Raw genomic sequence first — 15,963 nt, 5'->3', positions numbered from 1 at the left:
ATAAGACTACTTACTTAGATTTCACTTTCAGTTTTCAAAACAATTCTAGAGATGACTACAGATAATGAAAAGTGACTTAAACTGTCCTAAAAACACACAGTTGACAGTTCACATATAGGATTCAAATCGTAAGTTCTTTCTCTCACCTGTTTACACATTCTCGTCATTGAGTTGTAAGAGCTATCACTAAATTCCATTTTCTTAGTGTATCCGCAAATAAATTAAACCAATGAGATACTCATGAGAGTTAAAAAGATACTTTATTCAAATATATGTGGCTAAGTGAACACTGGTATATATAGTACCTGGTCCATTAACTTGCTACTTAATCTGGTAAGAAATAACACATAATTCGTGCTTATTAAGACGTTTACCAAGTCCTCAAGTTTTATATAAACTCAAAAACCAAGACGAAAAAGAAAAATATGGTGATCCAACCTCATCTTAATTAAGACAGTCGAAGGAGCCACGTGTTAGCTGTAATTCACAAATGACATAAAATGGCATTGTATCTTTCCAGAACTTTATACAAAATGTATACAGCCAAATTGGGCACACAGTTCAACTATAATGATAAAAAAAGAAAAAATATAATTAGATCTGGGGCCGGCTCCATGGCTGAGTGGTTAAGTTAACATGCTCCATTTCGGTGGCCCAGGGTTTCACCGGTTCGGATCCTGGGCACAGACATGGCACCACTCATCAGGCCATGCTGAGGCGGTGTCCCACATGCCACAACTAGAAGGACTCACAAATAAAATATACAACTATGTACTGGGGGGCTTTGGGGTGAAGAAGAAGAAAAAAAAAGAAGATTGGCAATAGATGGTAGCTCAAGGCCAATCTTAATATTATGAAAGACCTAATATATATATTTTTTAAGGATGTACTTCATGTCTGCACAAACTCAGGGTACACATTTTGACATTCACTTCAGAGGCGACATGCTGCTGTGATAGCAGATTTACCGTATAGGATTAGATATGAGCCCTATCTTAAGCCTAAAGTGACTAAGGATAAAGACCCAAAGATCAAATAATCTAAAACTGTGACTCCTACCTCGTGGGATATAGCTGCTTTTAATGCTTACTCTTACTAAAAAGAATTGAAAGCATATCAGAATGTTATAAACTTAAATGTTTATCTATTTAATTAAAACGATCTATCATCCTAAAGGTTATCAAGGATTATACCTGACCACTAGCGTCTCTTCCTACCTCTAAGATAGACTGTCTACGAGTCATCACAAAATAGCAAAATAATTGTCCTCATAATTAACACAAGTTTCTAAGTAGTAGTAAATCTTTACTAATTACTTCAATTATTTTGCACAGAGATTTCCCTCCCTATAAAAGAAGAGCCTTCTCCTATTTCCAAAATGAGACCAGTGACAGCCAGCATCACCACAATGCCAGTCAACACAGTGGTGTCCCGGCCACCCCCCCAAGTCCAAATGGCACCACCCATATCCTTAGAACCTATGAGCAGTTTATCTGCCAGCTTAGAGAACCAACTAGAAGCTTTCTTGGATGGAACTTTACCCTCAGCCAATGAAATTGCTCCACTACAAAGCAGCAGTGAAGATAGAGAGCCCTTCTCTCTGATTGAGGATCTCCAGAACGATCTGCTGAGCCACGCAAGCGTGCTGGACCATTCTCACTCACCCATGGAAACTTCCGAGGCCCAGTTTGCTGCAAGTACTCCCTGCCTGTCACTTGACCTTTCTGACTCAAACTTGGACAACATGGAGTGGTTAGACATTACCATGCCTAACTCGTCGTCAGGACTCACTCCTCTCGGCGCCACTGCTCCAAGTATGTTCTCTGCCGACTTTCTAGACCCACAAGACCTACCACTGCCGTGGGACTAACATCACGCATTTCTCGTCTGAGAGTTCATGAGGTTTAAGAAGATGAAGATGATTCTAAAAGGTCAGTTTTTAGGGACAGATCCATAGTTGCATCATTGCAATTAAAATATGTTGTCACGGAAAGAATGGATGGACAGTCATAGCCTGGAAACCAAGTTTGAAAACATTTCACTGCATCCAGCAGTGAATGTCTACAATTCAGTATAGCACAGGGCCTTCTGAAAAATCTCTAGTCAGAGAAGACTCATCTGTTTCTCCAGACTTTGGTAAAGAATGACAAGTACCTTTAGATAAAAACATAAAGAAGAGTAGTGTGTGCAGGATAGCAATGTGAGGGTTCTCTGGTAATCAGCTGCATTTAAACCATCATGGTCACTTTAGACCTAGCATAAAAGAATGCCGGTGTGAGGGAGGTGAGAGGTCACTGCATGTGGTGTTTCCTAGACATGGTCTGAGCCTGGCCCAAGGTGCAGCAGGGGTCAGAGGCAGTGGAGAGCGCCAGCCGGCTCAGTGACAGCTTCCAGCTGAAGACTTTGGTTCCATTCAGAAACTAATGTAATTTTTTTGTGTTGTAGTTTATTTTGTGATTTTTGGAATCTTACTTTAGATTTCCAAATTTAAATTTAAATGGAAGGTCTTTCACCATAACCAGACAATGTCTACAAAATTCTGTCATAAACAATCCACTGTGAAAAGTCCAGGTATACTGATAACACTGAGAATTCTCCGAGCAGCCCTCTGGGTTGGTTAGAGCGATTTGTAATGTGTATATTAGACGTGTGTGTGTGTGTGTGCACTCTGACAGTGTGTTTTGTGCAGCCTACACTGGGACAAGGCGTTGGGCATCCAGTGGTCCTGTTAATAACTCGAATATTTCTTGAGCACTTGAGCCACATGTATTTCCGTGTTTAAAGAATTGCTGACTGACTTTCAGGTAACCAGACCCATCTCACAGAACCAAGAAAAGGCTTTAGCGTAAAATATCTTTCTGAGCTGGTGAGTTGCAAAGAGAAGGCAAAAGAGAAGTCTGTCATCAACCCAGGATGTTCCCATGTGGTTCCAGGTTAGACCGTGTCGCCAGGTTGGCCGCTGATCCCAGCTCTGGCTGTCCTCTTCTCTGTTGCTTATCCCTGGTTATTGCTTTACAGGCTTGTAACTGGATATCATACCTGAGCTCTCACTATATTATCAAGCCGAAGATTGAAAAACTGGAGGTTTTATTAGTAATTTTTTGTATAGAAGAAAAGTTGTCACATATTTGTTGAGTAGTTTAAGAATTTTCTAAATGCCAACTATGACAGGATTTCCAAAATTACTTCAAGCTAGTTATTTAAGTATATGACAAAATGTAAATAACTGAAAAAAAACCTGAAGTCTACCAAAAAGCATGGAGGTTTTTATTCGATAATATCATGCTCTCCACCTCACCTTGTGTAAACCCTAGGGCCAGGTTAACTTCTCAGGGTCATTAAATGGTGACTGTTCCCACAGTGACATGCAGGAGGCAACCTGACCCATTATCTGGGAAGACTTTACGCGTCATTCTGTGTGTGTGTGTTTTGCCTCAGAGCTGATCTCATTTCAGATTTGTATTTCGGTTTGTAAATTTTACAACATGTCAGAAAAGTCCATTTTCCCAGCATTCAGTCACCTCGAACACTGGAGCCCTCTGTGCGCTGGCACTTCCCAACGTGAACGAGCTCCTGGATGGTTCAGGGCACAGGCGGGCGTGCTCAGTGAGGTCTGTAGTGAGTAGCTGAAGTGTTTAGAAGTTGGTGATCCCACAGGAACTCTCTCTTACCCAGTACGCTGCCATCTGACCAGGCCCGAGCAGAGGGTTTGCCTTCTGGGCCGTGATGCGCATCCTTGAGTCGGTTCCTTTCAGACCGCCTGTCTCCTGCTGGGCTATTTACTTGGGAAGGTGCTTTCCATAGGGAGGGTCCTGGCCAGGGGTCTTTGTCTGGGGCGTGTCTGGTCCATGCGTAGACTCTGAGCGTCATCTGCATTCAGATTTGAGTGGCTTATTGCATCAGCACTGCCTGTCAGTGGGACTGTAGGAGGCAACTCAGCAGCTAGTGCTGTTGACTCTTGTCGTATAACTTTCTATCTCCATCCTCCTGAGTTGTGTACATAGATGGTTTTCTAGCCCTCAACTCCCTTATTGCTTTTTTAAAATAGGGTTTGAAACATGCCACAGGAAGGTTGCTCTCCAAAAATACACACTGCCATGCAAAGAATGCCATCTCATTAGCCTGCTCTCTTGTGACTATGACTTGCTCAAGTGCTAGCTTCACGTATGTGTTCAAACCTTTTTGTACCAGCATTTCCTTTAAAAGGAAGGCATGGAGTTGCTAGTTATTAACTCTACCAGCCACCCACTCACACCATTCCGCTGGGCCCTCCTGTCCCGGCTTGAGCAGCAAGCCGGGCATCTGTGACATCGATGCTGCTCTCCAGGGTCCCAGCTACATGTTCCAGGTTAGAGTGAGAACACAGACTGTGTGCGGCATGTGACGTGACCAAAGATGACCCTCTTGTAATCAAGGCCCCTCTGACCTAACTCGGTGTCCATAATGGTAAGTGCAAAGGCAAGGGGTGTGTTTACTAAGAGGACTGTGTTTATCGTTTGAGGTAAGTTTCACAGCCCTGAAAGCACAGGTCAGACGAGCCGGGTGGATTTTCGGTATGCACGTGTGTAGTTTAGAAGGGGTGCTGTCGTGGTCCATCACCTTGCAGAATATCATATTGCCAAGAAAACAACTAACTCCTAGAAACACACTCTCTCACATCCAGTCTTATTTCCTCAAATATTCCTGAAACACAGTAGTATCAAGCTGACCTTTCTAGTATCTACAGGTATCAGGTCATGTCATGGGTGGGTGAATAGAAAGTTATCCCAAAGCTTCTACACAGTCTCTGGGAGTCTGGGGGGTGGTCATCTTGTACATTTCAGCCAGGCCTGTGCTAGGAAGCCTCTTAGGACAGCGTTCGTGGTTCACGTGCTTGTGTTTTTCCTGAAATGTGCAATCTACTGTATAGCATTTGCCACATATTTGTATATAGATGTATTCTGAATTTGTGGAATTTCTTGCTTAGATACTATTTGTGTTTGTTTTATATGAATATTTTTATAATACTGAAGAGAGCTTATTTAAATTCCCTTTGTAAAGTCTGCGCCGTTCTGCGATCCGTGTAGCTGGCGCTTCCGTGAGTGCAGCTTAAGACAGCGGCAGAGGCAGGCTGGCATTGCTTCCTGGCTGCCGCCTGTTGCAGGCAAAGTCACGGGAATCAGATAGGCCACTGAGCCGTGCAGTCAGCGGACACTGAGTGCTGCAGCAGGAGCGTGGTACCCATTTTGTCACCAAAGCTGACTCAGGCTTCCTCTCCCCTCAACCCCAGATCATTCCAGGCCACATAGGAGTCCCTTCGGAATTCCCAGGCTGAATCCAGCCACAACAGCTGACGAAACAGCTGTCCCTGCAAGTGAGGGGACAGTCCCTCTCCTGTCCGCAAACAGACTTGGCCCTAGGGAAGAGCTCAAGCACTTGGCAGGGTCCCTACACAGCCTCACCTGTGTCGTGGGCCCCCCGAGTGGCTAGCCTCACCAGAGCCCCTGCTGTCAGGCAGGTGGGGAGGGTGTGGGCCGCTGAGGGCTTTTTAGAGAACTTTAGAGAGAACAGCTTTTCACTGTCCACCAGCAGAGCAACACAGGTCCATTTACCAAACTCACAAATACCCTCCATCCCTCACCACTAACACGAATCCTGACTACTGCCAGCGGAGCCGAATACCCAACTGTCCCTGCCCCGGAGGCCACACATAGCCCAGGTCATCAGAACGGGAACTGGAAGGTCAGGGTCACCGAGGAGCCCGCTTACCAGTGAGGAGTGTGTCTTTGGAGAGCAGCCTGACTGCGTTTCAGTCAAAACTGGAAAATAACAACATATAGTAATTCTTTCTCCTGGTCCAAACCTTCAGTAACTTGTTCATGCAACAATCTGTCCGGGCTGCATTTTCCTCTGTGAAGTGACTGCGTGGTAATAAGCAGGTCAGTGTTTTCCACGTACACCTTTTCTTGAAGCATTTGAGGAAATGCATCATTGCAAAGGGTTTCTACCTGACACCTTTGATTTGAGGCCTGTAATTCAAAAAGCTGCACATGTTTACAAAAGAGCTCTTACCCTCCACGTAAACACATTGCTCTGTGAATCATTATTGGAAAATGTCACCGTTTTGTGACAACAGGATGGCAATCTCAGATCTACAAGGTGCTGTCTGGAATCAAATAAAATGTCATTGGTGATATCCACACAGGTGTCGTGTTTAACAGAGCTTTGTGCCAACTACTAAGACAAAGCTTTAACCAAGTTCATAGAAGCACCGAGACTCATAACAATTACCTCTCTACGTTATGCTGTAAGGAAACCTGCTAATTGGTAGGAGGAGGAAGCAGTTAGAAGAGGGTTTAGTATCTACCAAAAGTACTTAACCTCAAGTAACCAATAGTAACACGAACTCGCTTTAAAGGAACCAAAGGCACTGCCAAGTATTTGCCAAAAGGAGGCACTTTTTATTTAAAATTTGAGACTAAAGAGATCTCAAAAATCAGTCCCAAAAAGGTATTATCCATTTAAGGTTATAATTTTCACAAAGATGTAGATATTTCTCTTGTTTTCATGTAAAATAGTATAGATTCGTTTTGTTGGCTTAAGAATAAAACATATTTAGTAGTACTACGAAGTTTTCTCCTTTCTGCGTATAAATTAGTTTTCTTTTCTTGCTTGCAATAGAAATGCAACGCGATAGGTGTTTCTCTTCTTATTTTCATTGTCACATTATGTCTTAGCATCTCACTTTATGAAAAAAAGGAGAAAGATACCAATCTACAGAGCCCTGCCTAGTAAAGCACTAGTTTAATAAACAAAAAATTATGGCAATCGGGGGTCCATTCATGTATTGCCTTTATGTTGTTTTTTAAAAGAAAAACCATGATGCCTTTGTATTTGCTGTTTGCACCCCTGAAATCAATTCCATATCATGTTTGAATGCCATACATTTTGCACATGTACTGTACATAGGTGATGCATACTGTATTTTTATATGTGTGCACCTTTATCATCAGATCTTTTGTACATAGTGGCAGTATTGTAGCTGGTCGGGAAATGTTTGATATCTCAGCAATTTTGCATTTTTGTGTCTCAAATAAAAAACCGTTTTGATGTACTATGATTCTTGCTATGCAGAGAAAAGACCCCACCCTGTGGGTCGGGAGAGCCACTGCAGCCCGGGGCTGGGGGCGGATCTGGGAGGACACACCACCCGTAGGCCACACCTCACAGCGCACAGAACACGGGACCGCGAGCCCCCTCCCCCAGGTCCAGGACCATGGGAGACAGGATAGAAACAGGTACTGGCTGAACTTGAACATGACAAGATTTACAGCCAAGTCCTGTTCCTTCTCCCACAGTCATAAGGAAACCGTGAGTGAAAGACATGATAAAGTATGTAGTTCCCCCAGGGGGTTGATATCTACATACATGCATGGGGACAACTGGCGCATGCTTCGATGGCAGTAAATGCACCGCCAACGGAATTCCTGAAACACCCAGACAATCCTTCAGTGTAGCCAAGTTGCAAAAGCAACTATTTATATGAGGCATTTTTATAGATCATACAGAATGGTCTTTAGCATTCAGTATTCCTTTAGTAAGATGGCATTTAATTTTCAACCCAAAAGCCCATTGTTAAAATAAGAGCTTTGAGCAGGAGAACGTTCTATTTTCCTCCTTTCTTTGATGAAGTAAAGTGGTAATGAGTAAAGTTGAGTGACAACCCTGACTTTCATACCAACATCTGGTTACGAAAATGGGCATTGTATCAATCACAGAAAGAGAGAAAAGAAAGATCACTGATGACCTAAATACAACAACACACTCATCATCCGTGACATGAGGGGCCAGGAGAGCAGCCTCCACAGACCATAAGTGGACGGTCCTTCCAAGGGGCTAAGACCTTTGTGACACCACACGCTACCAGCCAAGATCTGGCCCTCGGGGAGAGAGAACGTGGACATTAACTACTCTTGGGAGAGAAAGTGCGGTCAGAGGGCACAGAGTGCCCCAGGCATTCTAAGGAGCGAGCAGGGGATGGCTGGGAGCTTGAGGGAAGGTGCGAAGAAGAGATGGTGTTTGGACATGGCAAGCGAGAAAGCTGCTTGGGCAAGGTCAGAGTTCACAAGAGACTTTGGTTGAGGCCCTGCTGCGTGCCAGGCTGTGGGCTAGATGCTGGAGTTTAGCTGTGGGACAGAATCCAGGCAGGACGTGCTGAGGACGTCTGGAAAGGCAGGAGACAGCGGGGCATTAAAGATCCCAGTCCTCGAAGGGTTTAAGAATCTTCGGTAGATAATTGTTGTCTTTGGGTAACACAGGGCCTTCCAAAAGTTATTCAGACGTGCAACACATCACCATTTAGCATCTTTATAATCCTCTACAGCACATTTGCTGTAGAACTGAGGTGAATGCTAAAGCATTCATAAATGCAGACGCACCCACACACAGTTATGGCTGGAAACGAATGCCAGCTAGTCCACATTACCGTGAAACACCAGCATTGAGCCCAGAGAAGACCAACTTCAGGACAGACGTAAACTACATGTCACCAACAGTTTTATGTGCCCCATAATCCTCCTGAGGATTTCTCAAGTCAACTAATGACCATTCCTTCACCCTTCCTTCCGCAAATAGCTTCATTTCTGATAGATAGTCACTTTCTGAAAGAAACTTCATCTTGACATCTGGGCTATCTTTTCTGCTAATGTATGTGACGTTTTTAAAATAAAGCCCACATTTTATAATTAGACAAAAAACAAGGTCACTTATCAACTGTTTGAATGCCCCTCTTGGATATGATTGTGTGACACATCATTCCAGGAGGAAACCACTGACGATGGCCCTTCGGGTGGTAACTCCACTGTGCTCACCCCTACTATGCTGCATCGCCAGGACACTCAAACAGGAAACTCAAACCCAAAGGAGGTGTTGTCCCGTCCAAAGCTGAAGTCTGATTGATGGTGACGGGGGGGCTTTTATTCAGGTGGATAGTTAAGAATTTAAAGTGTTTCCATCAAAGACTCAAATAGAGGCCTTCGAGAGCTTTCTTTGCTGTGTTTTCTCACCCACAGCTGGATGGAGTCCAAAGCAAAATGGCAACAAAGCTGTCTGCACATGAAGGTCTCAAGACACAGAGTAAAGTTAGAGTGGTTTTGTCACAATACTTTGAGCACAAGAAAAGGTCTGCAAATCTGTTTAAACAAGTAGCCTTATTTTCTTTACTTAAATTATGTCTGTTAGGCAACTTGCAAAGTTGACCAGGACATCACATTCACTAGACATATAGAACCTACAACAGGGAGACCAAAAAACGGGCTACGACCAAATGCACTCACCTTTCCCCTCGCTCCTGGTTCACAGCGTCAAGGAACGGGAATGCAACTGGAGACGAGATGACAGTAAGAGCAGTATTACCTGCTGCCAGATGCCAGGCCCTGTGCCAACCACTTTCCATGCATAACCTCATCTAACCATCCGTCTATGAGCTAGGAATGCTTACCATCCCCATTTTACAGATGTGGCAACTACAGACAGAGAGGGGAAATGACTTGCTCGAAATCACAAAGGAAGCAGAGGTGGATTTCAAACCAAGCTTCTGACACCCCAGAACCCACACCATGTCTGCAGACTCGGTACATATAACTGTCCATCTCTGTTCGGACACATTCCAAATCCATGTGATTATAGCTGACTTCATTCACGTTAATCGTGAGATTCACTCCAACTGGTTTCTCTCGAGTCTCCTCAATGTCACACACTTTACAAAGTAACTACTCATAAAGACGGTTAATGGCATCCACTGTACGGCTTTTACTAGGTGACCTCCAACCAGAATTGTGGTTGCAAGACCAGGGCATCTTAAATGAACCCCAGTGACTAGGCCACACCCAGTGACTCATTATGAAACACTGCCTATCTAGGCTGGGGCTTCCGTAGCCACTTGAGCACATCCAAAGCCCAAGAGTTATTGAACGATTCTACAATGTCGAGTAAAGTTGAAGGTACAAACCCTGTGACTCAGCAACTCAACTTTTTGGGTGAACCTCCTTGAGAAACACCAATCTACACAGGCAGTTAAATGCAAGAATTAACACTAAGGCATTATTTACAAAGCAAACACTGAAAACAACCTGTGTGCCTTTCATTTGGAGAATGTTTAAAGATAGCAATTTACATAAATGAGCTAAATCTAATGTGTCGATGTGAAAGAACCTCAAAATAAAGTCCTGAGGGGAAGAACAGTGTCGAATGAAGCCTACATAATTCAAGTAACACTTTAAAACAATAATGCTGTGTATTTTTCTGTATATAAAGATATAAAAACATGGGTGGTAAGGACTCACGTCAATATCAAGATTCAAGATACTTCTGGAAAGAAAAGTAATTAAGAAAAGAAAACTAAGAAAAAAAGGACTGTGGAGGGTGTAGAGTTCAATTAATACTGAATATTCCTTTCATTTCTCCTTCTATATTTTATTTAATAATTCTATAGCCATCTAGCAAAACATTAAATTTGTTTACTGGCAATTGATTTCTTTATCCTCCCTCATTCTTTTCTGTAAGTTGGAAATATATTATGTAAAAAAAAGATTCATTTAAAAATAAAAAGAGGGCCCGGCCCCGTGGCCGAGTGGTTAAGTTCGCACACTCTGCTTCGGTGGCACAGGGTTTCACCAGTTCGGATCCTGGGTGCGGACATGGCAACGCTCATCAGGCCATGCTGAGGCGGCATCCCACATGCCACAACTAGAAGGACCACAACTAAAATATACAACTATGTACTGGGGGGATTTGGGGAGAAAAAGCAATAAAAAAATAAATAAAATTTTAAAAATAAAAAAAAAGAATTACAAGGGAATACCATGAAGAACTGCATGCCAATAAATTAGTTAAGTTAGATTAAATAGACAAATTCCTCGAAAGACACAAACTACGAAAAATTGACTCAAGAAGAAATCGAAAATATAACTAGAAACTGAATTAATAATTTAAAGAACTACCAACAAAGAAGAGCCCAGTCCCAGATGGCTTCACTAGCAAATTCTACCAAACATTTAAAAAAGAATTAATGCCAATTTTTCACTAACTCTTTGAAAAAATAGAATAGGAGAGAACACTGTCCAACTCATGTTACTAGGCTAGTATTATCCTGATATCAACACAGACAAAGATAATTGCAAGGAAAACAAAAACAGACCATGGGGCCAGCACAGTGGCACAGCAGTTAAGTTTGCGCACTCTGCTTTGGTGGCCCAGGGTTTGCCAGTTAAGATCCCAGACACAGACCTACACACCGCTTGTCAAGCCATGCTGTGGTGGGCGTCACACATATAAAATAGAGGAAGATGGGCACAGATGTTTGCTCAGGGCCAGTCTTCCTCAGCAAAAAGAGGAGGATTGGCAGCAGTTAGCTCAGGGCTAATCTTCCTCAAAAAAAAAAAAAACCAGACCAAAATCCTAGATAAAATTCTATCAAACCAAATCCAGCAACACATAAAAAGTATAAACACCATAACTAAGTGGAGTTTATCCCAGGAATGCAAAGCTGTTCTAACACCTGAAAATCAATTAATGTAATACACTATATCAACAATAATGTACAAAAGGTACACAATCATTCCAATAGATGCAGGAAAGCAGTTGACAAAATTCAACACCCCTTCATCAAATCACAACCTGTAGTAGATACACAAAAGATAAACAGAAAGGCATCAAAGCATACCAAGACATAAAAATCATCAAATCACAAAGGAAGATAAGAAGAAAAGAACAAAAGAGCTGCATAACATTCAGAAAACAATGTTTAAAATGGCAACAGTAAGTCCTTATCAGTAATTACTTTAAATGCATTAAATTCTCTACGTCAAAAGACACAGGGTGGCTAAAAGGATTAAAAAAACAAGATCCATCAATATGCTTCCTCCGAGAGACTCACGTTAGCTTTCAGGACGCAGACAGGGCAGGCTGAAAGTGAACGGATGGAAAAAGATATTCCATGCAAATAGTAACCGAAAGAGAGCGAGGGGGACACTCAGATCAGACAAAGCAGACTTTTAGTCAAAATCTGTCAGGAGAGAGAAGGAAGGTCACAGTATCATGATAAAGGGTCAATTCATCTAGAGGATATGACAATTGTATATATATATGCACCCAACATTGAAGCACCTACACATATAAAGGAAATATCGCCAGCACTGGAGGGAGACGTAGACAGCAATACCATAATGACTGGGGACTTCAACACCCCACTTTCAGCAATGGACAGATCATCAAGACAGAAAATCAACAAGGAAACAGTGGAGTTGAAATACATCATAGACTAAATGGATCTAACAGACAATACAGAACATTCCATCCAACAGCAGAATGCACATTCTTCTCAAGCGGACAGGGAACATTCTCCAGGATAGGTCATATGTTAGGCCACAAAACAAAGAAACAAACAACTAAGCCCAAAATTAGCAGGACATAATAAAGGTTAGAGTAGAAATAAAAGAAATGGAAACTAGAAAGACAATAGAAAAGATCAACAAAACTAAGAGTTGGTTTTTTGAAAAGACAAACAAAATTGATAAAGCTTTAGCTAGACTAACCAAGAAAAAAAGAGAGGACTCAGACAAAATTATAAACGAAAGAGGAGATATTATAACTGATATCACAGAAATACAAAGGATCTTAAGGGACTACTATCAACGATTATAAGCCAACAAATTGGATAACCTATAAAAGAAACTGAGAAATTCTTAGAAATATACAACCTACTAAGATTGAATCATGAAGAAACAGAAAATTTGAACAGACCAATAACAAGTAAAGAGATTGAAACAGTAATCAAAAAGCTCCCAAAAATGAAAAGCCCCAGACCAGATGGCTTCACAGGTGAATTCTACCAAACATTTAAAGAAGAATTAAGACCAATCCGTTTCAATCTCTGCCAAAAAAGTTGAACAGGAAGGAACACCTCCAAATGACTCCTACAAGGCCAGCATTACCTTCATACCAAAGCAAGATAAAGACACTACTAGAACAGAAAATTACAGGCTAATATACTTGATGAACACAGATGCAGAAATTCTTGAGACAATACTAGCAAGCCAAATTCAATAGCACGTTAAAAGGATCAAACACCATCATCGAGTGGGATTTATCCCTGGGATGCAAGGATGGTTCAACGTGTGCAAATCAATGTGTGATACACCACACTAACAGAATGAAGGATAAAATCATATGATCATCTCAATAGATGCAGAAAGAGCATTTGACAAAACTCACCATCTTTCACAATACAAACTCTGAACAAACTGAGTATAGAGGGAACATACCTCAACATAATAAAGGCCATATATAACAAGCCCACAACTAACATCATACTCAACAGTGAAAAGCTAAAAGCTTTTCCTCTAAGATCAGGAACAAGACAAGGGTACCCACTCTCACCACTTCTACTCCACATGGTACTGGAAGTCCTAGCCAGAGCAATGAGGCAAAAAAAGGAATAAAAAGCATCCAAATCAAAAAGGAAGAAGTTGGGGCTGGCCTGGTGGCACAGCAGTTAAGTTCGCACATTCCACTTTGGTGGCCCAGAGTTCACCGGTTTGGATCTCAGGTGCAGACATGGCACTGCTTATCAAGCCACACTGTGGCAGGCGTCCCACATATAAAGTAGAGGAAGATGGGCACGGATGTTAGCTCAAGGCCAGTCTTCCTCAGGAAAAAGAGGAGGATTGGTGGCAGATGTTAGCTCAGGGCTAATCTTCCTCAAAAACAAAAAAAGGAAGAAGTTAAATCTGTTTGCAGATGACATGATCTTATATACAGAAAACCTTAAAGACTCAACCAAAAAACTATTAGAAGTAACAAATGAAAAGTGAAGTTGCAGGATACAGAATCAACACTGAAAAATCAATAGCGTTTCAATACACTGACAATGAACTATCCAAAAAAGAAATTAAGAAAACAATCCCACTTACAGTAGCATGAAAAAGAATAAAGTACATAGGAATAAATTTAACAAAAGAGGTGAATGACCTGTAAACACGATAAGACATTGATAAAAGAAATTGAAGATTTGTGAAGACACAAATAAATGATAAGATATTCCATGTGGATTACATGGGTTACAAGAATTAATATTGTTAAAATGCCCATACCACCCAAAGTGACCTACAGATTCAACGCAATCCCTATCAAAACTTTAATAGGATTTTCCCAGAAATAGAAAAAACAATCCTGAAATTCATATGGAACCACAGGAGACCTCATATAGCCAAAGTAATCTTGAGACAGAAGAACAAAGCTAGTGGCATCACACTTCCTGACTTCAAACTATATTACAACAACTATAGTATGGTACTGGAATAAAAACAGGCACACAGACCAATGGAACAGAACAGAGATCCCAGAAATAAACCCACACATATATGGGCAACTAGTCTTTGACAAGGGTGCCAAAAATGAACAATGAGGAAAAGACAGTCTCTTCAATAAAAGATGTTGGGAAAACTGAATATCCACATGCAAAGGAATTAAATTGGACTCTTATCACACACCACACTCAAAAGTTAACTCAAAATGGATGAAAGCCTTAAATGTAAGACCTGAAATCATAAAATTCCTAAAAGAAAACAGAGGGAAAAGCTCCTTGACATTGGTCTTGGCAGTCATTTTTTTGGACATAACACCAAAAGCACAGGGAACAAAAGCAAAAAGAAACAAGTGGGACGACATCGAACTAAAAAGCTTCTGCACAGAAAAGGAAACAATCAATAAAATGAAAAGGCAACCCCACAGAAGGGGAGAAAATATTGATAAACCATATATCCGATAAGAGGTCATATCCAAAATATTTAAACAACTCATATGACTCAATAGCAAAAAAAATCCGATTAAAAACTGGGCAGATGATCTGAATAGACATTTTTCCAACGCAGACATATAAATGGCCAACAGGTGTATGAAAAGGTGCTCAACATCACTAATCATCAGGGAAATGCAAATCAAAACCACAATGAGATATCACCTCACACCTGTTAGGATGACTGTTATCAAAAAGAGAGATAACAAGTGTTGGAGAGGGTAATGGAGAAAAGGGGACCCTGTGCACTGTTGGTGAGAATGTAAATTGGTGCAACCATTAGAGAAAACAGTATGGAGGTTCCTCGAAAAATTAAAAAAAGAACTACCATATGATTCAGCAATCTCACTTCTCTAAACCAGCATCTCAAAAAGGTATCTGCATCCCCATGCTCACTGTAGCATCATTCACAATAGCCAAGATATGGAAACAACTTAAGTATCCAACAACAGAGAATGGATTAAGAAAATGTGGTGCATATATATACACACACACACATATACACATACTATATTTGTATGTACACACACACACTAGAATATTATTCAGACTTAGGAAAGAAGGAAATCCTGCCATTTGACACAAGCTGGATGAACGGGAGGACATTATGATAAGTGAAACAATTCAAAGAAAGACAAATACTGTATGATCTCACTTATATGTGGAATCTAAAACAGTCAAACTCACAGAAGCACAGAGTGGAGTGGTGTTGCCAGGGTCTGGGAGGTGGGGGAAATGGGGCAATGCTGGTCAAGGGTGCAAACTTCCAGCTATAAGATGAATACTGTGCAGCATGGTGACTGTGTTAATAATACTGTACTATATTGAAATTTGCTATGAGAGTAGATCTTAAATGTTCCCACCACACACAAATAGAGGGTAACCATGTGAGGTGATGGATATGTTAATTAGCTTGATGGTGGTGATTCTTTCACAAAGTGTGTGTGTGTGTGTGTGTGTATAAATAAATAAAATCATTGTACACCTTAAATATATAGTTTTTATTTTTCAATTATACCTCAATAGCTGAGGAAAAATAAAAAATAAAGTTCTGAAAGGAAAAGACCGTCAACCGAATATTCTATATATCACAAAATGTCCTTCAAAAATGAGGGAGAAATTAAAACATT

At 41.3% G+C, this 15,963-nt stretch overlaps 1 protein-coding gene and 1 long non-coding RNA gene across 23 annotated transcripts in view; one reads left to right on the top strand and one right to left on the bottom strand.

Annotated features, from left to right (window-relative positions):
- Window positions 1-7,094, top strand: part of MRTFB (myocardin related transcription factor B) — a 256,408-nt gene extending 249,314 nt beyond the window's left edge. For all 16 annotated transcript variants that reach the window (XM_070484897.1, XM_070484902.1, XM_070484899.1 and 13 more), the window contains one exon: window positions 1,335-7,094. In XM_070484897.1, coding sequence (XP_070340998.1) covers window positions 1,335-1,870 — 536 coding nt within the window. In that variant the 3' untranslated portion in view covers window positions 1,871-7,094. The remainder of the gene's footprint in view (window positions 1-1,334) is intronic.
- LOC106847170 (uncharacterized) overlaps window positions 1-15,963 on the bottom strand; it is a 75,198-nt gene that overhangs the window by 41,080 nt on the left and 18,155 nt on the right. The gene's annotated exons all lie outside the window — the stretch shown is intronic.

The sequence above is a fragment of the Equus asinus genome, chromosome 14 (genome assembly GCF_041296235.1).
Source record: "Equus asinus isolate D_3611 breed Donkey chromosome 14, EquAss-T2T_v2, whole genome shotgun sequence".
Taxonomy (NCBI): domain Eukaryota; kingdom Metazoa; phylum Chordata; class Mammalia; order Perissodactyla; family Equidae; genus Equus; species Equus asinus.
Note: the sequence above shows the minus strand (reverse complement) of the source record. Positions and strands in the feature narration are given on the sequence as shown.